This window comes from Desmodus rotundus, chromosome 10 (assembly GCF_022682495.2).
Source record: "Desmodus rotundus isolate HL8 chromosome 10, HLdesRot8A.1, whole genome shotgun sequence".
Lineage (NCBI taxonomy): Eukaryota > Metazoa > Chordata > Mammalia > Chiroptera > Phyllostomidae > Desmodus > Desmodus rotundus.
Genome location: NC_071396.1, coordinates 50,699,651 through 50,727,416, shown reverse-complemented (window position 1 = coordinate 50,727,416; position 27,766 = coordinate 50,699,651). Strand labels below are relative to the sequence as shown.

General features: G+C 36.0%; 1 protein-coding gene across 1 annotated transcript in view; it reads right to left on the bottom strand.

Moving 5' to 3' along the window:
• Positions 1-3,928: 3,928 nt before the first annotated feature.
• UBE2D2 (ubiquitin conjugating enzyme E2 D2) overlaps positions 3,929-27,766 on the bottom strand; it is a 46,924-nt gene continuing 23,086 nt past the window's right edge. The window contains exons 2-7 of the mRNA XM_024575023.2: positions 17,406-17,469; positions 11,163-11,194; positions 11,006-11,083; positions 10,816-10,921; positions 7,301-7,394; positions 3,929-5,572 (exon numbers count right to left, since the gene is read on the bottom strand). Coding sequence (XP_024430791.1) covers positions 5,527-5,572; positions 7,301-7,394; positions 10,816-10,921; positions 11,006-11,083; positions 11,163-11,194; positions 17,406-17,469 — 420 coding nt within the window. The 3' untranslated portion in view covers positions 3,929-5,526. The remainder of the gene's footprint in view (positions 5,573-7,300; positions 7,395-10,815; positions 10,922-11,005; positions 11,084-11,162; positions 11,195-17,405; positions 17,470-27,766) is intronic.

The window sequence follows — 27,766 nt, the reverse complement described above, 5'->3', positions numbered from 1 at the left end:
CCACACCCCAACAAAAGCCCCTCTCAGGTTCTATCCAAGTGGATTTACTGACCACCCACCTCATGTTTGTTACAGCTGTGTGTCACCACTGCCCTCTGCTGGCCACTCAGGCACTAGCATTCACTCCAAGCAAAGGCATTCCAGGTATTCTCCATCTGTGTCCATTTTCCAGTGGACACAGAAAATTCAACCCATTTGCCCTGGCTGGTGTGGCTCAGTGCATTGGGCACCAGCCTGTGAACCAAAGGGTCGCCAGTTTTGATTCCCGGTCAGGGCACACGCCTGGGTTGAGGGCCGGGCCCCCAGTAGGGGGCGCGCGAGAAGCAACCACATATTGATGTTTTTCTCCCTCTCTCCCCTTTCTCTTTCCCTTCTCCTCTCTAAAAATATGCTTGAAAAAGAAAAAGAAAAATTGGGGCAGGAAAAGCAAGGATGAATCCATGGACAGTGTCAGAGGAGTAACCACTAAGAAACTCAGCACCCCTTACCAAAATTTATATCTGAGCTTAGTGGACTAAATGCCTGCCTGCAAACCTGCAAACCAAATTGCTGGTTTGATTCCGTCAGGGCATATGCCTTGGTTGTGGGCCAGGCTCCCCCACCTCAGTAGGAGGCAAGATACAACCACACGTTGCTGTTTCTCTCCCTCCTTTCCCCTCTCTAAAAATAAATTAAATCTTTTAAATAAATAAATATAAAACGATTTATACCTGAAACTTCAAAAGTGCCCTTTCTATCCAGCTTGGAGGTTGATTTGATCTCACCCTCAAGAAAATAGTACCTGACCCCTTAGCATCCCCATACCCCTTATTTATGCCCTCTTTGTTCTCAAAGGAGGCCAGACTGAGATGACCTGGAGCCATACTTCCAAAAAACATGAGAAAGCTTTGGTCTCCTTGGTTTTTTGTCATTCCAGCACGTGACTGGAAGTCCTGCATGCCCTCTGAAACGAGGTAAGCTCTCCTCAACTCTTCAAACCTCCAACTCTACAAGTGCGACAACACTCTTCAAGCCTTGAAAAAAATTTTTTTTCTTGTATTGGTTCTAGAGAGAGGGGAAGGGAGACAAATATCTAAGTGAGAGAGAAACAGCAATTGGTTGCCTTCTGGATGTGCCCTGACTGGACACCAAACCCGCAACCCAGTTGTGTGTCCTGACCAGGAATCGAACTGGCACCTTTAGGTTTGCAGGATGAGGCCCAAACCAGTGCGCCATACCAGCGAGGGCAAGCACTCGTACCTTTCAAAGATAGCAGTGACGTTGACTGGAGGTAGGGAAAATCGCTGAGAAAGACTTAACCAGTATAGCCCCTTAATTAGCTGAGGGAAGTCCAGCAGTCCCTGCTGTCAGATGGTGCTAGGTCAAGTTGTATTTGTGAGCTGTTTCTAGAAACCTCCAAGGGGCCCCTAAGCTTTGGGGCTTCCAAAGCTACCTTAATTTCCTATGGAAAACTTCAAATCTGAGAAAGCTGGCAATTTGTGGAGTGGTTGGTCCTGAGGTCAACAAAACTAAACTCTCCCTACTCACTCTCCATCTTTAGGGGCCTTACAATTTAGGGCAGGGGTGTAACCTTTATGAATCAAGATTTTTCAGGACTTTGGAAGAAATTCAAATAGGAGAACAAGTGGCTCAGGTCAATGAGAGACTGGTGCCTGGGAAAATGATAGCTACCACACCTCACATCCTCAGAAGTCTGAAAGGAGCACATAGCATATTTACCAAGGCTGGCACTGATCTTCCAAAGACAGCAGTCACTGGTGGCCTGGCTGGGCACTTAGTGGCTTCTCCTCGGCCTTTCCAAACATAACCAACCATTTGCTTTCCGAGTACATTGTGTAGGGCAATCATGAGCCCTAGCCCTGGAAAAGGCCATTCTACCAATAATAATTTCTCCAGGAGGTTAGAAACAAAAACCTCACTGAATTGCAAACTGTTAAGCTGCTGTCTTGATGCTAAGATTTATAAAGCTCTACAACTGCTAAGAGGCAGATTTCACTTTGCCTCTGATCAGGTGCAGCTCCACAAACAATTCAAAGATGAAAAGTGGTCCCTTTTAACAAAAATGTCTACCTCTGCCTCAACCAGCCCAGGAGCAGTCACTGAGAAAGGGCAAAGCTGATTGGTGATTGTTATATATTCAGCCACTGAGGCCCAAGGCCTTAAAGGCTTTAGTAGTCAGTCCCAACCTTTGAACTTTCCTGCTTTTATTGACTAAGATAAAGTGATCCCATGGCCAGTTTTCATATTTTAAGCCCATCTCAGGAATTGGCCTGGAAATATTCAGGGGGGCCTGATTACTAACCACTAACGCCAGCTGGGGCTACGTATGGTTAGGAAAAGGATTTAAAGGAAGGCCTCTGTAGGGTAGAGAACTCAGAACCACTTTTCATTTAAGTGCATATACAACGTAAGGAAAAATTAAACAGGGAACAGGCTCCAGTAGTGTCCCCAAGGAAGTCTATTTTCTCCCCTTAGATGTGTATGAATGTATATATGAGAGCTTACAACCTTCAGTTACTTTCATATTAAAAATCTGCCTTCTCATATAACATAACACCCACCCAAATAACCCATCACTTGAAACAGACTGTTCACAAATGGAATAAAAAGGAGATAATGGGCCCTTGACACTGGTGACAATTTTCTGCAGGGGTAATAAAGATGCTTATTCCAGAGTAGGAAGGAAGAAAAAATATGTTCATAATCCAGAAAACCCAGGAACTAAAGAAAGTCCTTCTATTAAAACCTAGCCATTGGGTGTTAAGGGTTACTGTACAGCAGACTGAGACAAAACCCAGTTTCACCTTAATTGCAAACAAGGGACAGTTTATGGGCATTCCAACTGTAATTTAGAAATAATTCATTTCTCCTGACAATCTACCTAGGGATCAAAATAACTTGTTGAAGCAAAGAATGACTGAGAAAGTGGAATACTGGAGCAGAAGTAGAAAGACTGCCTCTTTGCTCAGGGCAGGGAACATGGGATCCCTCTCTCTGACCACCACCATATCCTTCTCTCTGCAGACCTCCCTGCCACCTCCCACACCCCAACAGCCCTCCTTCCAAGTCTTTGTACCACAAAGTGTAGAAACCAGCAGGACAAGGCTATCTTTGACTACTGGCCAATAACAGAGCATGCAAGTACCTGAAATCATGTAGTTTTACCAAAAGTAACTACTCCAATGATAACTTGACCAAGCACTCCACGTAATTAAGAAGCAAAGCAAAGCAAAGAGAATCCATACAATAGACATTCCCTTGTAACCACTGCCTCACCAAGACAATCAGGGTTACTGCAAATGAGCTTTCACATGTAATAAAGCCAAGATACTCCTGTAGAAAGCAATGTGATCCCGGCTGAGAACTATCCTGAGTGACACTTTTTTATGAGTGGGAAAGGTGGCCTCCCTGACTGAGCCTTCATTCTAAGGCATATGTACATAGACTGGACCAAGTATGCTCCACACTTAAATGAGCAAAACCAAACAGCATTCAAGAGTCTAATGCTTGTGACTATGCAAGCCCTTTCATTAGGCACCTGCACACCAGGATAATGGCTTTTATTTAGCACTTAAAAAAATACTTAAGAGTACTTTTGCAAAAATATTTAAATTATGACCTAATAAATGGTAATTAACTGGCTAGGCTTTAAGATGACAAAGAAACGGTCTTCAGGGTCTGTGCAACTGGCCCATAGTCAACATTATAGTTAATAGCATGTCAAAAATTGATGAATTCCTACCTCCTCATGATACTGAGAATACAGGGTAATTTTAGGCTAGAGCTCAAACCTTTGCTAGAATGCTAGAAATACTAATAAGTAGCCAGCAGCTAAAATTCAACACTTGTAAGAATTTTCAGGTTATGTTACACTTTAGTCCAAGATGGAGGAGCAGTGGACACTGAGAGATAAGACAAGTTGAACAAGTTTAAAACCAAAAGCAATGGACATTTATTCCTCAATTTTTGTGCAAGAGTGTAAAGATGCATTTGAAAGAACCTGATGGCTAGTGAGCACCAGCCATGGCCTTCAGGCTGGCCCAGTTTACAAATAGATTAGGAGGAGAGGGGGGAAAAAAGGTAACTTGCCTAGTTCACATGAATGATGGTTCTGGCAAACACAGTTGTTTACAAAGTTTTAAACTACATTTTACTAGAGTCAAAGGACAACTTCAAAAAGCTACATACAGTACAATTGGAAACTGAATGAACATCCTACAATGTTAGTGCAAAGTAATTATGTAGACTATCCGATACAAGATTGTGCTCATGTTTCCCAGGTTTGGTCAATGTTGCTCTTTTACAATCACAGAAGCTTAACTTACCAAAAGCAATGCCTTTGTTTTATGTTCTGTGTACCAAGGGAATGCCACAAGGTTTTGGTGAAATGCAGCTTAGTTTCATTAATGAAGCAAATTTCTTATTTAGTTTAACAGTCATGTTCCTGGAATACTGCACATATAAGTTTCATGGCAAAGCTTTTAAGCTTATGCCCTCATCTTGTTCAGTAAAATTACTTTCAAGATATCCTTTTTACTATGTAAACTGGAATTGTTTCATGATTTTGAAATGCAACCAGTATAAATGAAAATATTTCAGGGGTGGGGGAAAATCCACCACTAATCTCAGCTAGATAAAATTCTTAAAATCAAAAAGCCTATTCACACAAAATTATATGTAATGACTGTAGTAATCAGTTTATTACACAGATTAATCATTCTTGAACGTACAAGCTCCAGAGGAGCAACTGGGTCTTTAAATATACACAAGTATTTCCATCAAATGAATTTTCACCCTTTTCCAGAGAGACCTAAGCAGTTAAAAACATAAGAAAAATAAGAGCTATTAGCTATGTATTAACTGAGAAACCACATACAAACCAAAGAATATGGAAGAGAAAAAGAGGGGTTGAAAGGATGAGGGTTAAAGGGTGGGGAGATGTAAGAGGTGGGAACAAAGCCCATCACACTTTATGTACTAATAGCTCCAATCCAGTTAAACTTAGACCTTAAAATGGTAGGTTTTAATCTGGTTGGTCATAACTTTCACCTAAGACGTAGGTCCTTCAGCATAAAATGAATATAGAAACAGCTTCGTGTTCTTCGCCTTGCTTTTCATATCTGTTTTGAGATTAAAAGGATTCCACTTAAAAACCATCTCCTATAAGTCAGTAGAGCTTTTCTTCCCCATCCGAGCACACACCATACCCACCACCCCTCACCTTGCTGTTATCCAAATTTAAGTCAATAGGAAAGCTTTTAGTCTCACACCTAGGATACGCCCGAAGAACTGGCTTGTCACACACACACTTCTCTGCTAGGAGGCAATGTTGGTACAGAAGTACAGTATTTCTAGTTTGTTGTTCCAAGTATGTACAACACGCAGAACTGCTGTATCAGGTAAACATGTGCACAGGGGAAGATGAGGCGTGGGCTCATAGAAAGCAGTCAAATGGAAATCAAAAGGACTTTCTCTTTCAGAGTTCCCCTATCTTTATTTGTAGAGGTTATCCAATAATTTCTTTAATTACATCGCATACTTCTGAGTCCATTCCCGAGCTATTCTGTTGTACCTGTACACACAAAGAGAAGCTTAGCTTAACACAGGTGAGGAGTTAGAACGCAACAGAATTCATTCATTATCCCATCTAGTAACTGCCCCCCACCTCTGGTGTTCCTTTATTAAAAACCCATATAGTAACTTGAGGGGGAAAATGTATCATATATTCAGGCAAAGCTGTCTTTTTTTACCCCAAACTTCTAATAAGCATTTATTCAATGATAGTGGAAAAAAGCTGGAAATTGAAAAACAAGCCCCATAAATGCTACTAATAGAGGATTCTGATTAAATTGTAGCATTTGCTGTTATACCCTTGCTTTATACTTGACTGACCTTATTTCTAAGGAAGATCTTCCACCCATGTTCATTTATTTGGAGTTCTTTAAATTATATACTTCTGTATTATATGATTCTTGAAATCATATACTAATAGTGATTGAATTGATATAATACTTTCCTGTTTTAGTAAAATAACTAGTCCTGGCAAAATGTATTTTAACAATTTGGTTTCTAAAATGAAAGTGTCTATTGCTCCAGAAGAACATTCTAGTATTAAAATAAGCAGGGCAAAGGGCTCTACAATTCTTTGATTTAAAAAGGGATACAGGCAAGTTCTTCTGAACATTACCACCACAATGGCTTAGAAAATGCTTTTTGGTAGGCATTCATGCCCACAGGTCTAGGTATTTGACAAAACGGTATGCCAATCAAAAACTTTTATTTGAGTAAAATCACAAATAGAAAAAAAAACACTTGATCTAATTTTATTCTGAATGCAGCCAAAAATACATGACTTAAGATATTATTCATACCTAAACACAGATAAAACTAAACTAAGAAACAACTGTTGTTGTAATCCCCCACTGCCCCATTTAAAAATACTGTATCTAGCCCTGGCTGGTGTGGCTCAGTGGACTGAGCACCAGCCTGTGAACTGAAAGGTCACTGGTTCTTCCCCATCAGGGCACATGCCTGGGTTGCCCACCAGGTCCCCAGTTGGGGGTGTGCCAGAGGCAACCGGTCGATATTTCTCTCCTTCTCCTCTCTCCCCCTAAAAATAAATAAATAAATAAAATCTTAAAAATAAAAATATCATATCTATATGCCTCTCTCTTCCAACAGAATTCAAATAATTCTTTAATCCTTTTTTAAAAAGTTAAAATCCTAACTTTAACTTTAGAACATTATCTACTCTTTCCCACCTATTTCTTCCTATTTCACTGAATATATGAAATGAATAAAAAAGATTAGAACACTTTTAGTTACTATTTCTTTTGCTATCCAGACCATTTCTAATATTTCATAGAATTCTAAAATATGTAAATGCTCATCTTTTGTTTTTGAAGGAAATTTGGGGTTTTTACGTCTTGTGGCATTTATTCACTTTCTTTTTTAGATTACATCAAGTGGTAGAAAAACAATGTCCTTTTCTCACGAATTTTCAATAACCTAAGACAAATGGGCTCTTGATGCAAAATGCTTCAATGTCAAAAGCCAAGAAGACATAAAACTGTTTTTCATGTCTTTGACAGAAAAATACACTGTAGAAAATTTTTCTTAGACAGTAGGAATCATATGAAATAATTGAGATAATATCCGTATCATCTACATATAATGACACTCAATACAAATACCTCTCTTTCCCATCCCCAGGCCTTCATTTTAAGTATCTGACCCATACCTAGCCCTTAGTTAAGAAAAATCTGAGTCACAAACTTTTCTGTCTGGAGGCGATACTTACTTTTCTCTATCTGTTTTGTAGATCCGAGCAATCTCAGGCACTAAGGGATCATCTGGATTAGGATCACACAACAGAGAACAGATGGACAAGAGTACTAGAATGAAAAAAACCCTACAAATTAGCACAGAATAAAAGCAAAGGATTCAAAGAAACATGAGATGCCAACACATTAAAAAAATTCTAAGAATCCATTTATATTGCAGTGCCTAGCAGCTTTGTAAGCTCTTCCTAACTTTACAGGAACAGTAATCAACAAAGATTCTAAGATTTCTCTATGCTTATTAACTCCTTATGGAAACTGGCCCAGGCTGGTGAATGAAGTGACTTGCTCAATGTCCCCAGTTAGTGAGTAATTAGAGTGGAATTAGAATCAGGTCTTCCAAATCCCAGACCAATAACACTTTTCATAGCCCATAAAGTTCAATTTTAAGAAGCCCACATTCAGGGATAAATGGCTTTCAAAATTCCAAAGACAACCACACTATTGTGAATGTTCTTAGAAATGACAAGCATGAAATCCAAGAATCACTGCTTTCTCAAGGGCAGGTATTACATTCAGATGCAATAGATCTGTTTCATTTTTAGTTGAAAACAATTTAGTCTAAGACCATAAAGGCTAGTACTTGCCCCCAAATGGGGCTGGCCACACTTATTACAGAGGATACAACATGCTTCTACTAAGGTCTCAACTTCTTTTCAGTGACGATTTAGAATCTTATGTAAGCCATTTCCTCAGTGACAACCTGGAATATAGCAGACAAATCTCAAAAGTGTAATTTCCTCTGTAAAATCTGTTGTTAATTTATGTATTCCTTACTGAGTGTAAAAAGGAAGGCAAGGCCACTAATTACATTAAATCCAGTGGTCTCTGACATACCAAAATAAATTCTAATCCTTCCATTCTGATGCTAACAGAACTCAGCTCTAATGTTCTCTAACAAGAGACAATGAATGACTCTAATCCCACTTTACTCCCAAAACATCAAATTCAGCAGGAAAAGGATTTATTCATTTTCCTATAAAATCTGTTCTATAGAGATCAAGGGCTTCTGAGAGGTGAAGAAAAAGTTTACATGCCCTTTATCATTTGGTTTGTTAACAAAAAAGCTATTTCCTTGCCTTAAGAGTATATGGAAAATAAAAAACATCAGGAAAGATGTTTTCTGACTCTTCATTCCTGTTGCCCACAATTCTGGCAGATGGCATTCCCAAAACATCTTCTCTTCCCATTGTCAGGTGTATCACCTGATGCCCTCTTCAAGCACAGAACATTCTAACAGCAATTAGGAATGATTTCATGTATATCCTGGAAATGACAACAGGGAGTTATAGATTTTTGAATGTTCATGAAATTACTGACTACAGAAAGAACTTGTCCAGTCAATCAAACTGGCAAGAGTACTATTGATTCTTCACCTAAAATTAGACATACTACCTAATCAGTATCAGTTACAAATTCCCTTTATTTATAATTCTGATTATTTCAATAAAGCTACTTTTAAAAGGTAAATTTTAAATAAATAACTTGTCTTACTTTCTTTCCAGGAAAGTAAGTTGGGTTAGTGGTTATCTGGATCTAGTGAAAGGATTCTTAGTATACTACTTAGTTCCTTTAATTCGTAGAAAATTGATTTTGGCTTATAATGTACTACGCCTTCTTTTGCTGTATAGAGAGTAACTCCTATTTCTACAACCTGCATAGCCTCTTCATTTTCATTACTGTCACATAACCCACAGTCAGTTTCAATTCTAAAAACACAACCAAGGGGCTTTATGGCACATTTATCTGCTTAAATTTTCTGTATATTTAGCTATATAACATATATACTCAAAGTGAAAGGAATTTAGAGTCAAAATAATTGCCCTTGAAAACAGAATATGTTAAAGGAATAATTAATATTACACACAGAATTCAGGCCTTTCACAAACCTGCTTGCCCATACATTCAATTTACCAAAGAAGAGTGGTTAAAACATTAAACCTAGATATTCTGATAGAAACAAATCCAGTAAAATGGCACTGCAATTATTTTAATAGGTAGCTCTACAAATAGAGAGAACATAAGTCAAACTAAACAGCCCTTATGATTTACAGTAACTGAAAAAGTAACACTAGGCACAGAAGCAGAGGCAAAAAAATCTGTGGTAACAATTTCAGCTATCTAGACCTCCCGACCCCCCTGCCCACCCCCCCCCCCAAATATTCCACCTCTCTCCGTCCCATTACTTTACGAGATTTTTTTTTACGGCTAACTGCTATTTTATGAAGGAAGAACAAGCAGGCCAAAATCTCAAGAAGTATATGAACACTTTCACAAGTAGCCCATGAATTGCATGGGGCCTACAAAAAGAAAAGGGGCCACTTATCTGAAACTCTTTCAGTCACAATTTTAAAAAATGTAGTCCTCTGGCTTTTTGTTTTTATTTTTTACTAGGATCCCAGAAACTTTAATGCCCCAGAGTTCTTACTTCCTTTAAAAAATGAATGTCAGAATATACAAATCTTATAATTGTTACAACAGGACAAATATACAACACTTTTTCACTATCTTTATCCCAGTTATTTGAGTGCCTACAAGAGACCAGTTAACTGTGCATTTTTGCTTTTTTATCTTCATAGTAACAATGAAATAATTATTATCATCCCTATTCTACAGATGAGAAAAAGAGGAACAGAAGCTAATTTGTCCTAAGTCTCATTCAGTAAAGAGGTGAGACTGAGATCTGAATATAGGTAGTCAGAACCAGAATCTGCATGAAACTATACTACCTCCTGTCTACATGTATACATTAAAGGAATGATAAAATACAAGAAAAATATTTCCACTCACCAAATTTCACCACCCAAATAGCCGAACTATTTCTTTTTAGTTATTTAACATACTTTTATGTATAACTCAAGTTACAATGTACTCTAAATTTTATCTTTTTTCTTCCACTCTTTTTTCTTTTGGAGCTTTTTCTTTTTTTAACTTTTTAAAAAATTGTTGTTCAAGTACAGTTGTCTCCATTTTCCCCCACCACTGCTTTTTTCAAACATAGTATTCTTTCATTTTCTACAATATTTGTAAGGATCAATATTCTTCTAAATGCACGTGCCAGAACTGTTTATTTCTTCCTCTATGGTTGGCCCTGTAATTTCTGAAGGAAATTACTCGTGTAATTAGGTCTTATTTAGAAGAACTGGATCTTTCATCGCAAAATTAGCAACTAAACTTTCTCTACACACTTTCAAACAAACACACGTGCACGTAACCATATGGCAAAGATTGTTAAGATGCTCAAAAATTTATTTTCCAACCTATACCTGAATAGCAAACTGGACATAATCACAACACAAAGGAATACATATGCTTGAAAATCCAACTCTCTCCAGTGGTCTCAAGATCTATGCAAGAATAAGGGAGACTGTTACCTCCTCGTAAAAAGAATATGAGTAATCTTTTAAAAAATAACCTTAAGAAGACTTTTAAAAAATAGCTGCTTTATCTTTGATATTGACACCCATTCCATTACCTTTTGAAATAGTTAGTGCTGGAGACCACTGTGACCGTAGAATATCAAGACAAATGCTGCCATTACTGTTAATATTTGGATGATAAATTCTTGTTGTAAATGCAACCTATAGGAAAAAAAATTTTTTTGGTAAACTGGTTTATTAGTATCATAGAAAGCACATTAAAAACAACCGATATATTCCAATTACCTTAGGTGGTTTGAAGGGGTAATCTGTTGGGAAATGAATTGTCAAGAAAAATACTCCACCCTGATAGGGACTGTCGTTCTGTTAATAACAAGAAAAGTGGGATTAAAATGAGTGAATTACATAAACAATTTATTTTGAAATTAATCTGAGTACTTACTGGCCCCATTATTGTAGCTTGCCAATGGAACACTGAAAAAGAACAATAAAAACATCACCATGAAACAATATCCACACTGTACCTACATCGTAACAACCTATCATTCCCCATCCAATACCAGTTCATTTATAAGCAGTATGATGAATCCTAGGCAGGGTGAGAAATCTAAATTAAGTTTGAATCTAAAGAGAAAAATGACTAGCATGGGCTGGAACACTGAGAAGATGCTCAGTGAAAAAGTCTTTGGACTAAAACATGAAAATTCACGACAGTAGGGAATTCTCTCTCCTTACCCAGGGAGAAAGAATTCTTGACAAGTCTCAGAGTTCCACTTTTAAACAGGTATTTTCCCACCTCAAAGAGTAAAAAAGAACCAAAAAATTCAACTCTTTGATGTGTTATATCATTTTCCCAACACAATTATATATAATTTACTCCTTTTATAATACTGGCATAGAGCAGAAATGTGAAGTCCAAGTAGATAATACTCAAATTAGGAAAAAAATAGTTTTTACAATGAGAAAAAATTTCTAAGAGCTCTACTGTGTAGGTCTTTAGAAATACTGGTTCCTCAATAAAGAAAACATTAGCTGAAAGCTTGATTATAAGCTCTAAGGATAATCCAAATAAATTATAAAGTTGTTTAATAAGGAAATCTCTTCAAACTGCAAAAAATGACGCTTGTTCCATTTCAAAGGTGGTATAACTAAGTATAATACAGAGACCAAAAAGCCAGAGTTTTCTTACAAGCAAGCTACTCAGCATTTAACATTCATACTAGAATCTTGGCAAACTAAGGAAACTTGTCAATGAGATTATATGTGAAAAACCCAAACCAGCTAACTTTTGTCAGGAGGAAACGTGAAGAATAAGAAGCCATATGAAAATTCACTGGAACGCCAGTCCAAATCCTTCTGACGAAAGGAGGACTGCATATGAAACTGTCCCCATGGCCATTTGGCTCCTCACTGAGGTCCAAACCAGCAAATAGCAGCTTGTTTACTAGGAATTAAAAATAAAGGCTAAAAAATAAAAATAATAAAAATAAAAAAAAATAAAGGCTAGGTACTATTGAGGCTCCCCTTCTTAGAGTACCCAATTTCTGCCAATCAACTTTTTAATGGATTAAGGAGCTAAGGAGAAAGTTACTTTGAGCCACGATGATTGCAAAGATCCTTTAACACCCCTAATGTCCTGTTGAAAGAAACAAGAGGGTCTCACTGTTTTTTAATACAAATACAATTTAAGGAAACAAAGCATACTGATATCTGGAGTAAACAATCCCCAAAACAAGGCTGAAAACCATGTTAGACAAAAGGATGACCAAGCTACGGTTCAAAGAACTCTGTTAAAACAGGTCTTGTATGCCTGGCCAGGTAGGTAAATTGGTGCAGGGGTATCAAACTCATTTTCACCTGGGGCCACATCGGCCTGGACGTTGCCTTCAAAGGGCCTGATGTAATTTTAAGACTGTATAAATGTAACTATTCTTAACTAGGGGCAAGGAGCTCGGCACTGCCACCAGGTAGAAACAAGGTGCCAGGCCAGATAAAACAAGGTGGAGAGCTGGATTCAAGGGCCTTGTGTTTGCCACCTGTGGGTTAGAGCATCATCCTATGTTCAATACCTGATAAGGGCACATACAAGAAATCAACAAATGAGTGCAAAAATAAGTGTCTGTCTCAAAAAAAATCAAAAAATAAAAATGGGCCTTGTTCTTCCATTTAATCCCTTTATATTATTTAAATTTGTGGCTATAATGGGAGGCTATAATATACCTGCATTCTTGCTCAATATTGCAAGGCTCAAAAAAGGTAAGGAACAAGAAAGCACTTGGATAATAAAATATACAAATACCAAGACGTTAAAAAATTAAGTTAAAGTTTCCATTACCTATTTAGAAGTCCTACTTTTTTCTTCTGAGTCTTTCCAAGATCAACCCTTTTCTTGTTAAATATACTACCAGATTTAAGAAGTTACTAGCAAAATTTAAATTAGAACAATTTTTTTCTAAAGGTAAAATACTACCTTTTTCTGATTTCCCATTCTTCCTCTGCAGAAAACAAAGCATATTTTACTGTCTATGATTAAAATCCCCTACAATTTCGACAACACAGAACCCCCAAGAGGTTTGGAGTAGAAATTCTTGCAAGCTGGCAACTAGAACATTTATGATCAATATTTTCAAGTAACATTGCAATCTCCTTCATATTCGGCATACCAGGTAGTTGAAGATATTCTAGTGTATCTAAGTAAGATTCTATATTGAGAATTTTCACAAGCAACATCAATATGCCATTTCATATACATTTAGTTAATAAATCAAATGTTTAATATTCCACAACAGAACTAAATTAACAGTTGGCATTTATTAACAGTTAGGTTTAATTACTGTCTCCAGAAAAAAAGAAAGAAAACACCCATACATAGGGGCTAAATCTCTACAATAGGAAGGAAAAGAATGAAAAAAAAAAACTGCTAATGTAACAACTGAGATCAATGATATTTGTCCCTTGTTGAAATAACCCAGAATCCACAAAAGGCAGGGAATGACAAACTAAAAACACATTAAGATGAATTGAATGTGAAGATTTACCATTTAAATCTTAATTGAGTATTCTGCCACACTGGTTAAAAATAAGTATATCTATTGGAATCACTGACTTAGGTCTGCCTCTGGAACTCTCCTAGACTCCTAGCGGAAGTGGAAGTACAGCATAAGAAAGGGAAAAGGTAGTGAGAAAATATCTAAGCTGCCTCAAATTACAATGATTTTGTAAATAGTTCAAGAATCACTACAGGTTCCAAGTAGAAGGAACTCCAGAAATAGTTTCTGGGTGAAATATTTGGACATAAGCATAAATACTGCAACATTTCATATAAAAACTTTCAAAAACCTTTCATTTAACGATCAATCTCAGGGGCTGTTCAAAATAAAATTTCATGGTACTGAATTTAAAGTTTTGATAGTCAAAAAACAAAACAATTCTCACTACCACCTTGGTTTGCTATTGTCAAATCAAATTACACATCTGAAAGCTACACTCTTCTCTATGAGAGTTTAAATGTGAAGTCCACAGCTCAGTGACTACTCTTCAGTATCCTCAAGGATGAAGCCTCGAGGCTAAAAAGGATAGTAAGATTATTTGTTATAGTCTGAGGCTAAATCTCAAGAGATTTACATTTGAATTCAAGTACAGATCTATGGAGTTACATCCACGAAGTGTTCAAAAGAGAAAACAAAGTTGATTATATGACCAATAAATCTTCAGCTTACTTCTTTTTGGAAAATACAATTTTTCCTGCTTACTAGATTTTTGCAGAAGGAGGGGAAAAATGTAATGATACTTTAAAATCTGAATATTTAAAAACAAAGCCTTTTATTATGAAATGTATTATTAAATATATATTATTTTAAATGTAAAATAAACACTACTTTATTCCTACACTAAATATTAGTAACATGGTGCTGAGGAATCAGACCTAGGATAGTAAATAGGAGCCAAAAAAATTTCGTTTTGGCCAAGTTTCTCTCTTCCTAGGATTAAATTCTGCCTCCTATAACAAAAGATGATGAAAGTACATTTAACTATCTAATTATACTTTGTTTTATCCTTATGTGGTCCATCAGGAAGACTTAAGGCTTTTTGACAGTAATTCATCCTCAAATAGTCTCAAACACCCACAAAAAATTTAACTGTAACATCAGCAAACACTACCTAGATGACCAAATGTTAAGAAAGTTATTTTGTCCCCTAGGAGATTTTCCTTATTCTCTTTTTTAAAAGACAGGTACTGTTGACAGTTTAGTAGTACGTGACTCAAGACATTCAAAGTTGAATAGGAAGGCTAGGAGTTCAGGAAGAGGTTATTATTTTTTAAACAGCTTTACTGAGAGAGAAACTGCACACCATTCAATTCATCCATTGATACCATCCAATTCAATGGTGTTCAGTATATTCAGAGTTGTACAATGATCACCACAATTAATTTTAGAACATTTTCATCATCCCCAAAAGAAACTCCATATCTACTATAGTCACTCCTCATTTCCCTCCAAATCTTCAATGCTGTGCAACCATTATCTGTGTTCTGTCTCTATGAATTTGTCTATTCTGGATAGTTCATATAAATGAAATCAAATAATATGTGGCCTTTTGTATCTGACTTCTCTTCTCTCAGCATGTTTTTAAGGCTCACCCATGCTGTAGTATATATCAGTACTTCATTCTTTTTACTGCCAAATAATATTCCATTGTATGCATATACCACATTTTATTTATCCCTCCACCAGTTGTTGGGTATTTGGGTTATCTACAATTTTTGGCTATTATAAATAATGCTTCTATGAACATTCATGCAGAAGTCTTTGTGTAGACATATCCTTTCATTTCACTTAGATATCTACCTAAGAAGTAAACTCACTGGGTCATATATTAACTTTCTGAGGACCTGTCAGACTGTTTGTTCCAAACTGGTTGTACTATTTTGTGTTCTTATCAGGAAATATGAAGGTTCTGATTTCTCCACGTGTTCATAAATACTTGGTATTATTTGACAGTTTGATTCTAGCCATTGTAGTGGGTGCAAAGTGGAATCTTTATATGATTTTGATATGCATTTCCCTAATGATTAACGATGCTGAGCATTTTCCCATGTGCTTATTGGTCATTTGTTTATCTTCTTTGGAGAAATGTCTATTCATCCTTTGCCCATTTTAAAATGGGGTTTATATTGTTCATTTGTCATTTTTATAAATATATTTTGGATAAATATTCCTTATCAGAAATTACAACCTGCAATTTTTCCCCCATTCTAATGTCTTTTTGCTTAAAGGTATCATTTGCAGCACCTGGATTTTAAATTCTGATGGATTCTAATTTATCTATTTTTGTTTTATTGCTTATACTTTGGGGAAGTTTTATTTAACTCTTCAGGGTAACAACTTTTCTATCTGAGAAAGAAATGTGATAGTATTAATTATAGAAGCAAAGGCAAATTACTTTAGCACACTGAAGAAAACTTCAAAAATGAAATCTAATCCCCAGACTTCAAACACTTAAGATTAGTTACTCTCAACTTTAAGAAATTTGCTTGAAATAAAACCACTTTTTCAATTCAAAGCGTATACGAATACAGGTACACTATATAATACTGTGGAATGACAAAATAGAATCAGAAAACTTGAATATGAGTACACTTTGGAAACTTCCGTAAGTTTCTCACTGTATTTTCCTCTAAAATAGTTTACAACTTCTACTCTACTCACCCAAAATAATTGTTATTGTGAAGCGTAAATGAGACAATGTTTGTTTAAGTACCTGGCCTGTCCTATTTGGCATCAAATACTATAGTTACTCATACTGGACAGGTCTGAATGTAATAATGTAAATGGAATTTTTCATCACATGTGCTGGGGTCTTAAAATTTATAAAATCTGTTTTATCTGCAAAGCAATCCTTATAATAGGCCCTTGCTTTGATTCCTAAGTGTTTAGCAAACTGAAAACACTATTCTTAAATATCAGGAAAATATAATTTTAAATACAAGCTAATATGACCTCATGTTTACTTGTTATCTTAATCTATATACTTCTTTTACACAAATGTTTCCAAGTATGCTCCTTTTCTTCTATTTGCTAAATGTTACATATTTTTGTGAATTAGTTTTGTGTCAAAAAAAAGTCTTATTAAAATATCTTCCTTTTTAAAAAAGCTAGAAAAATGGTGTAAGGGGTCAAAGCTATGTTGAAACAAAGAACAACAAAAGGAAATCATCCAACATGTGCGTTAAGATTTAATAAATTACTTTAAACAGGATTTAAAAGATAAATTGGACATTAAAAATAAGCAAATTGTACCTGTCTTCATCACAAGTTATGAGCCAGTAGACAGACAGGCATGCACACGCTTGATCGTCCTTAGTATTATCTTACTTAATGACACCTAGTTGTAGGTAAAAGCTCAAATATTCTACCCCGAAGTACCCAGACTGGGTAAAGGATAGGTATGAAGGGGCCAGAATTATTGCATAAATGTATGGCAAAAGAGGTTCAAAATATAATGAGCAAGACAGAAGATGATGGGATACACACAGAACCGCACCTTTCATGGGCAAGGAAGGGTAAACACTGCCTCTGACCTACAGTAAAACAATCTTAGGAGTATTTATTTATCAGTTCCATAGTTACCCAGAGGCAGATTGTTACGCTGTTTAACTCCATTACTCCTTTTAAATACTTACTATCATCTCCAACAGGACCTGCTGAACACTGTGCGGGGGGGTCCCGTGCCAGGTCATTCAATTCCTTAAGAGAGGAGAAAGAAGAAATGTATTCAACATAAATCTAACTGTTTACCCATTAATACAATTTTTCACTGTTACCAATATTCTCTGTCTCACCAGTACTGCTTTTTTAGAAGTACCGTATTTTTCAGACTATATGACACACCAGACCTTAAGACCTAGGTTTTAGAGGAGGAAAATAGGAAAAAAATTTCTGAAGCAAAAAATGTGGTCCTGCTCCTGCCTCCTGTGACCCCGCTTCACCACCGCCCCCTTGAGCCAGGTAAGCTACATTCAGACTGTAAGATGCACCCCCATTTTCCTCCTAAATTTGGGGGGGGGGCGTGGGGGAGTGCATTTTATAGTCCGAAAAATACGGTACTCCTTCAGACTCAGAGAAGGCTAGGTTAAAGTATTTTAGATTCTTGAACACAAATGTATGTTTTAAATAGTGGAACATTTTTGCTTACAGTTTAATAGGTAAATATAAGGAAGGTAAACAGAATTATGTACTAAAGTGCCACAAAAACTGTTTTAAAGTAACAACTGCATTTATTAGTTTTTCAAAAAAGATTCACGGCCAGTTTTTGTACCTCAAAACAGTTAGTTTACACTCAAGACAACTTCTTGAAGTCATAAATATTCCAAATTATACAGGATCATCTAACAAAATGTTGACATGTTTTCAGATGATATCTGCTACTAGGGTTCCAAAGGTAGTAGAAAAAAACTTAAGAGGAAAAAAAAACTATTAAAAAGCCTGGCTGAAGTAATAAAACCCGTCATGAAGTTTTACAATCAGAAATGGGTCTACCTGTAGTAATACTCTACAACCAGATGCCAGGTTCTTAGCTATTTCAACATAAGAGCCCACAGACTTGAGATTTGCTCCTGGGTGGGGATGTCTGAAAAACCCAAGGCAGGAAATCATATTATATTCCCTCACCCCTTAACTTGGCATTTGAGATAAAAATCAAGCTCTGGGGAAGGACTAGTTCTAGATTTCATTTTACAACTAAAACAGTAAAGCCTAATATTTTAAAAGTACAATAAATACTACTTAGAATCTTACTGAGTTAATAAAGATATAGATTTAATATTCCAAATATTATATACTCTTTAATTTTAAGTACCACAGTTAACTCTGTACGTCTTTTCTTCTGAGTTAACTTATTCAACTAGTCATTTTGGTACATTAAATTATTGTTTTATCCTGTCTGTAAGTTCGGAGGACAAAACATAAAAGTACAGAAATAAAGTTTGCCTTTTTAAAGTGCTGAAACTGAGATAAAGATTTAACAATATTTACTTTCTCTACTATTTCAATTTTTGGATTTTGTAGCTCTCTACAACAGAGATTCCTTGCTCACCTCAGGAAAAAAATTACCTATATACAATGCTCATTCCCAAGTGTTTTAATACAGGTCAGTGTAACTAATCATGTTGCTTAATTTAACACACAGAAGTTATCTATTTCTTTTTTTTTAAGATTTTATTTATTTATTTTAGACAGAGGGGAAAGGAGGGAGAAAGAGAGGGAGAGAAACATCAATGTGTGATTGCCTCTCGAGTGCCGTGCCCCCTAATGGGGACCTGGCCTGCAACCTGGGCATGTGCCCTAATTGGGAAACAAACCAGTGACTCTTTGGTTCACAGGCTGGCATTCAATCCACTGAGCCACACCAGCCAGGGGAGTTATCTATTTCTTTTGACTAATATAGCAATAGATTGCTATTGAAATATAATCTGAATTAAACAAGCTATGCTGAAGTCTTGACATGTTCATTAAATGAAATTTTACTTGTGATTTATCCATAACATCTTGCTTCTTTCAAGTTAAGTCATGGTGCCCTGGCTGGTGTGGCTCAGTGGTTGAGTGCCAGCCTGCGAAACAGGAGGTCACTGGTTCAATTCCCGGTCAGGGCACATGCCTAGGTTGCAGGCCAGTCCCCAAATGGGGGCATATGATCAATGTTTCTCTCCCTCTCTTTCTCCCTTCCTTCCTCTCCCTCAAAATAAATAAATAAAATCTTTAAAAAAAAGGCATCATTCAAATTAAGTCATTTTTTTCCATGCTGAATGATATCAAGGTTTAACAATGAGAGCTAAATTTACTTAAGCTGAATATAAGATCCATGAGTCCATTTCATGAGTCAGTATGATATAATTAATTTTTAAAATCTCACCCAAACTTAGGCTAATAGACATTTAACACACTCATTCAACACTTCCTTGGTTCAAGGCATGGATATAGATTAATCTCACAAGCATAATACCAAGTAAAAGAAATCAGACATAAAGACTATGTTCTGGGGGGAAAAAAGACTATGTTATTGAAATGACACTCTAGAAAAGGCAAACTTATATTGACAGAAACCATCAATAGTAAGCTCCAGGGGACGGAGGGAATTAGAAGGAATTGGAGGGACGGGACTGACTACAAAAGAACATAATAAAAATGTGAGGGGTGACAGAAATGTTCTGTATCATGACTTTGGTAGAGATTGCACAACTGTGTATATATTTATCAAAACTCAAACCGATACTTATAATTGTTGAATTTTATTGTATATTATGTATTTCAAAGCTGTTTATTTAAAAAAAGCATATACCCATCCATCTTTGTGTATGTATAAAAGATCTCTGAAGAATATTCAAGAAACCAGTTAACAGTACTTATCTTCAGGAAAGAAGGCTTGCTTTGGGGGTGAAAATGGGAACGGTATATATTCTTTTATACTTTTTAAGTTTTTAAATTTTTTAAAAAGAACTTATTTATTTTTAGAGAGAGGGGAAGGGAAGGAGAAAGAGAGGGAGAGAAGCATCAACATGTGGTTGCCTCTCGAACGCCCCCCAATGGGGACCTGGCCTGCAACCCAGGCACATGCCCTGACTGGGAATCAAACCAGTGACCATTTGGTTTGTAGGCCAGCACAAGATCCACTGAGCCACACCAGCCAGGGCTATACCCTTTAAATTCTATAACAAGTGTATTTACCTCCTTTTAGAAAAACAAATGACCAGATCTTGGCTATAAATTTGGATTAAAATAAAATACCTTTTAAAAGTAGTAACCATTTGTAGGATAATCAAAATAATGAAAACACAGACTGAATAAACACAAAATTTGATATCTCGGCATCAAGATGAAAAATGAAACAATGTTAAATTTTAATAAAGGCACTGACCTAGACAGATCACTTGGGCAGAAAAAATATCCCAATATATCAGCGCTGTTTTTTGTTTAACAGTTGGCTTTATCAATTGGCTTTATATCTATATATTAATTTATCTAACCTTTTACTCTAAAAAACAAAACATTACTAGAATTGAGATTAGGGAGTACAAAACGAAAAATCAAGGAATTGTTCTATTTATTTAAAACTTCTCTGTGGAAAGAGCAAGAGAAATAAAGTATACATGATTAAATTTAGAAAAGAGGGACAATTAAGGTAGAGAATCCTCCATTTTTAAAAAAACATTTTATTTACTTTTTAAAAAATTTTTATTGTTATTCAATTACAGTTGTATGCCTTTTCTCCCCATCCCTCCACCCCACCCCACATTTTATTTACTTTTTAGAGAGAGGGGGAGAGAGAGAAATATCAATGTGTGAGAGATACATTGATAGGTTGCCTCTCATACACCCCCAACTGGGGAACCTGGCCTGCAACCTAGGCATGTACCCTGACCTCTCTCTCTCAAAGAAATGAAAAAATGTCTTTGGAAGAACACTAACACCTCCAAAAGCCTTACATACTTCTATATCATAGCATTATTGCAAAAAGAAAGAAGACTTCCTAATTCTTTGAGGGGAGGGGGTCCTACAAAGGGTATACAGATTTTCCTTCCACTGTATCCCTAAGTACTCAAGTTAAGTCATTAGTTGGTAAAAAGTAATACTTTCATTAGCTATTTTTAAATAACCCTCTTTCCCCAATTACAAAACAAAATACAGATGGCATGGAATAGAGGTCTGTCTTTACCCTATTGCATAAACTGAAAAGGAACAGGATGAGAAAATGAGAGGTTATAGTTAATTTCACAGAAAAATGGCTCTGAAGTTTTAATGTTTCTGGATATTGCTATATAAATATTTATATCTTTGGTGGTGATAATCAGAATATGAGAAGATTTAAGTAGATTATTACTCAGAGAATTATAATCTCAAAGTCAGAAGAAACACTGAGACCAAAGCATCTAACCCAAGGAAGATATCAGTAATCAGAAAGAGTAAGGACGTGGTCTAATGTTCTATTAGATCATGCTTCTTTAGTCTGGATCTAAAATACTAGAAATGTACAAGTTAGAATGTCTCAGAAACTTTATGTTGCCCAGGAAATTAAGCTAAACCTATTTTAAGAAGGTTGAACTGTAAAGAAAGAATAGCTAGACTATTGGTAGTTCTCAAAAATGAGGTCCTGGCACAGCAGCATCAGTATCACAAGAAAACATTAGAAATGCAAATTCTCAGCCTCCAATCTGACTTACTGAATCAGAAACCGTAGAGTTTAGCCTAACAATGTGTATTTTATTTCACAAGCCCCCCAGGAAATCATTATACATAGTACATCTTAATAACCATTATGTTTGACAAATTAAACATCAAAGACAAAAGACAATGACAGAAAACTCACTACTAGCAAAATGGGAAGGGAAAAGAAGTTGTGAAGGGCACAATGGTAGTACAGATGAAGATTTCAACAAAGGGGTGAGGCTTAGAAAAGTAAAGACATGTTCCACATTTTCACGATACAAGGGCAGAGAAGTAGTCCAACTTTACCATACTACTGCAATCTTCCTGCCCCAATTCTGTCAGTTGCAACAAATATTAACTGAATTTTTACTGCTTATGTGTCCTTATAGTACTTGAAGCTAAAATTTGAAAAGAATCGCTACAGTATTTAAAATTACAAATGTTTAAAATTTGGGAACTATTAGTAATTCATAGTTATAATGAATTTGAAAGAAACAGTATAATATTTGACAATATCAAATTATCTGGCACTGACAGACTTAATATCTTGGCACTCTCACATATTTACTATTTCTTTCTTAGTAATGCTGCCGGCTTCTATTGTAAAGACAAATTAATGGAAACATGTATCAATATTAATCTTTCCCTGAACTGAGTATAAGCAGAAGTAGTAACCTTATTCAAGATTAGTCTACACTCCCTTCAAAAATTTCAAGTCAATCAAAAGTATAGAATACACCCACCACAAATTTACCACCCAGCTTTGCAAAATCTTAATATTACTGTATTAACTTTGGGTCTTTAAGAAGTCCCCTGTGTATCTTTCCTGAAGTAATAATTGCCCCAAATTTAGTGTATAACATCCCCTTAGATTCTTTTATTCCTTCCTATGTTCATAAACAATATAGCCCTATTCTTTTTTTAAACTTTTATTTTAAAAGTGCTACATGGCATGTATTCTTCTATACTTTGCTCTTCCCTCAACATACTTCCCTCAACATGAGGTATTTTCCATGAAGATACACAAGTAGATCTGGGTTATTCCCTTTTACCACTGTTTTATTTTGCTACTCAATGTCTAAACCACAATGGATCCTTTCTTTAGTTGATGGACATTTAATGTACTTCATGTATTTTCCACTATTACAATGTCTTAATAAAAATTCTCATTCATACCCCTACTTCTTTTAAACCATGCAACAATGCCTTTTATTTATTAAGTGTGGGTTTTTAGAATTATTTCCTCAACCCATCCGCACAGGAAAAAATAAACTACTGAGTACACTGGAACTTGCAAACTTGATTATTGCCTAGAAGGGAAAATTATCCCTAAAACATGCTTAACCAGGAGGCCAATTCATGTGCCAACCTCCAAAAACATGGAGATAACATGACAATGCCCATCTGAACCTTCATCCATAACATTTGATAACCCTCCTTCAGGCCCAGATCCACAGCACATTTCTTGCGAACAATACTGAATGTCCAAGATGACTTTCATCATCATCTAATACTACAGAAACCTGGAATGTTTCCTGGGTATCATCAGAAAATGTGTTGGTGCTTGAGGGGAACCCCTGTTTAGTTATAATTTTCTCACCAACTCTATAGTTAATGTTTCATAGAACTTATTTGCTATTTATTAAATTGAACACTTCCATTATTAAAGAGGAATTTTCTTCTAAATGTGTACATGGATGGCTATTTTCTAAGTTTATAAAAACTCTAAATGTCCCTCACACTTTAATAACTGGTTCTACCAAAAAACTGCATGGAGATCTTTATGTTGCAAATATTGAAAACTAACCATCTGGTCTGTAAGTATATTCATGAAAATAAGTTTCCATGAGGATTTTAACGGTTATTCTATAATCTGTTCATGTTCTTGCTGCTATCAGTAGGGGGTAACAGGCAGAACTCAGGTTTTCTAAGTCTTAATATTCTTTGATGTTTTCACATTATTTTGCTCTTAGGTAACTTTAAGCAAGTCATTCAACTTCTCTAGATCAGAGTTTTCACACCTGTAAAACAAGGAAGTAAAACTAAAACAGACATTTACATAGCATAGTTTGGTTATAGGTTTAGGGGTCAAGTTAGCTTGAGAAATATTATAATCCACATCCCTGTAAGAATATTCAAGGTTCTGAAGAAGTCAAATATAAACAAAATATTATTGTTTGGACTCAGGACCAGGATTTGCCTTTTCCCCTGGTCCATTTTCCTACACCACCTTCCCAATCCAAAATTTTATTCTCACAAAAGGCCTAAGGTCTATAGGAAAGTCAGAAATAGGTCTGAAAGAAACAAGAAAAAACTTTTTTTATCCTAAACAAAGAAATGTTACTGTTTTACAATAATAAGTCTTTCAAATATGACACAGAGAAATCTTCACAACATGGCTGAAATTCTATAGTTATTTCTTATTATCTATACCTTGTCTCCCCCATCTAGACGATAAATAATTCAAATTGATTTTAAAAAATTTTTATAGTCGTAAAATACACATACATAAAACTTAGCAACTTATCTCTTTTTAAAAATATAGGTTAGTGATATTAAATACATTCATAATGTGTTAAAAGTATTTTAAGAGAACGTTTGTACAAGAGAAAACACATATGAGTAGCTTTTCAGACATGGTTAATACAATATAAATTCCCTTTCCAAAGCAGAATACCAGAGAGGGATTTTTTTTAAAAGATTTTATTATTTATAAGGGAGGAGGAAAAACAAGGAGAAAAACATCGATGTGTGAAAGCAACAATGAGCAGCAGCCTCTTGCACACCCCCAACAGGGGACCTGGCCCACAACCTTGGCACGTTCCCTGGCCGGCAACTGAACCGGTGACATTTCAGTTTGCAGGCCAGCACTTGATCCACTGAGCCACACTAGTCAGGGTAGGATGTTTTAAAAATTACTTTTGTCAAGTTCCTGTAAATCCTTACAAATGCTATTTATATGACAATGTTGATAGCTTCCAGTAGTAATCAAATACATAGCTGATGTGTCACTGTCTTGAAACAGTTTTTCTAGGGGAAAAATAGTCTTCTTATGAAGCACACACCTTTTTATTTATTTATTTTATACTACTATTAACATTTATTAATAAGATATACATATACACACATATATTTTTCTCCAGGAGTTTACAATCTAGCTGGATGGAAAAGACAAGCTTACTAATAATGAGTGTGAAGAAATATGTAAGTGCCCTGAGACACAAAGGCCCAAAAGAAGTAACTGCAGGCTAGAAAGGACTTACGAAAGGGGTGGCTTTTGAGTGGACAATGAAGCACGAGTAGGGTTTCAAGAGACACAGGTTTTAAGAGGGGGCATTTCAAGTGTCTCATGTAGCATGAGTGAAGAAATGGAGATGAGCCCTGGCTTGATGGTTCAAGTTGGTTGGAGCATTGTCCTGTATACCAAAAAGCTGTAGATTCAATTCCTGGTTAGGATACATACCTAGGTTGTAGGTTCAACCCTTAATCAAATGATGTTTCTCTTGCTGTCTAAAGATCAGTAAAGACATATCCTTGGATGAGGATTTAAAAAAAAAAAAAAAGGGTGGGGGGTTCTGGCTGGTGTGGCTCAGTGGTTTGAGTGCCCGCCTGTGAACCACAGGGTTACCGGTTCAATTCCTAGTCAGGGCACATGCCTGGGTTGTGCACCAGGTCCCCAGTAGGGGGCGTGTGAGAGGCAACCACACATTGATGTTTCTCCCCCCCTTTCTCTCTCCCTTCCCCTCTCTCTAAAAATAAATAAAATCTTAAAAAAAAAAAAAAAAAAGAAATGGAGATGAGAAGAGGAACAATGTTTTAGGAGAAAGCAGCACAGACTCATTTGGTTGAGCAGAGGGAAGACAGTTTGTTTCTTGTGGTTCTTGACCCAAGAAGTTTATCCATCGAACTATCCCTACTTCTCAGAAGAGTCCCATCACATTCGTTGCCAAATTAGGACCAATACTTCATAGTGGCTGAGATTATTATTCACTTTGTGACTGTTATAAACCCAGTGCTTTTATTTTTGACTCATTTTAGTGGTGTGTTGGGATTAGGCAAGTACAGCTTAGATTTCTTACATAAGTGATTATCATACCCTAAGACTAAATGCCCTGGACCTTTTGGGCTTAATTTGTCTCTGTACTTCAGTTTACAGATATTCTAAGATCATTAATGCAGGGACATCCTTCCCCCTTCTTCATATCCCAGGCCCACAGAAATGGACACTGCTTCCAACAAGCAAAAGGAAAGAAAGCATTTTATCTTCATTTCTGTGGAAATTCTACTGGAGAAAATCAACACAGTTATCAAAGCAGGCGGCCCATCCAATCTTTCTGCCATCTGCATCAAAGGAGCAGTTGTTCCTTTGGGCTTTTTTTTTTTAAAGATTTTATTTATTTATTTTTAGAGAGAGAGGAAAGGAGGGAGAAAGAGAGGGAGAGAAACATCAATGTATTGCCTCTTGCACGCCCTCAACTGGGGACCTGGCCTGCAACCCAGGCATGTGCCCTGAAAGTTTATACAATCCGTTATCACAACCCAGAAGGTCAAGCTTGTTTGTGAAATAAGTATGATCTAAAATTTTGTATAACAGGAGATCCTGATTAACCTAAGGTAAAACAGGAATTCAAAGAATTATAAAATCTTAAAGAAAATCCTTTCTCTAGACTCCTATTGATCTTAATTACACAACCAGGTTTACACTTTAATAAAGGGGGGGAGGGTCAGGAAGCCAGAGAATAATGAGATCTGTCACTATTTGGCAAGTGGGAAAAAGTCAACTATAGGAAATAAAGTTTTAAGTAAAAATTAATGAGTTCAGATTTATAAGATACTTCTATAAAATAAATTACAGGTGAATTATAAGACATTCAGATTAGCTTGGCACATTTTAAGTTTCACAAAGAAGAAAACAGTATGAAATTCTGACAATGTATATTAACCCAATTATGAACCTGAGGTTAAAAATTGTTTTTAAAAGGCCAGAGCCCAGTTTGTTTTTTTTATCTATCTTCACAATAGCAGTTACAGTTTTAAATAAATAAATAAATATTTATATATTTTATATATATATATATATATATATATATATATATATATATATATATATATATATATATGAGAGTGGAAGGGAGGGAGAAAGACAAGGAGAGAAACATTAATTGGTTGTCTATCGCATGCCCCCAGCCAGGAACCTGGCTCACAACCCAGTCATGTGCTCTGACCAGGAACCGAACTGGTAACCCTTCAGTTCACAGGCCAGCACTCGATCCACTGAGCCACACCAGCCAAGGCATAGCACAGTTATGGTTCTAAAACACAACATAAATACTTCCAATTAAAAAGATTAGTGTGTACATACTACTTTTTAAGATGAAAACAATCTTTTTTATTCCCCATGGACATCCTTCTTTCTCCAAGCAGCTACTGTATTCATTAATACACAAATCTGTACTACACAAATCCAGAATCATATATGATACTGCATAGTACTATTTCATGTTCAATTTTTTGTCTTCAACTATCAAAAGTTAACTTCTGTATGCCCTCACCTGCCCCCCCCTTAAATGCTTAATTATCAATCATATTCTCTACCACATTTCCCAGAGACTAGAACTAGAATGTAAGAGGCACTCATATGCCTGAATGAACAGATAAAATTCCTTTTCCTTTCAGTAGAAGATTCCACCACTCACTAAGTAAGCTCCTAAGATAATACTGAAACTCTAGGAAAAGAGCTCTCTCTCTTCCTGACATGTGCACAAACATCTGGGTAACCAGAATCTTTACACCAGCTGATCCCTTAGTTAACTACAGTTGACCCTTGGGCAACATAGGAATT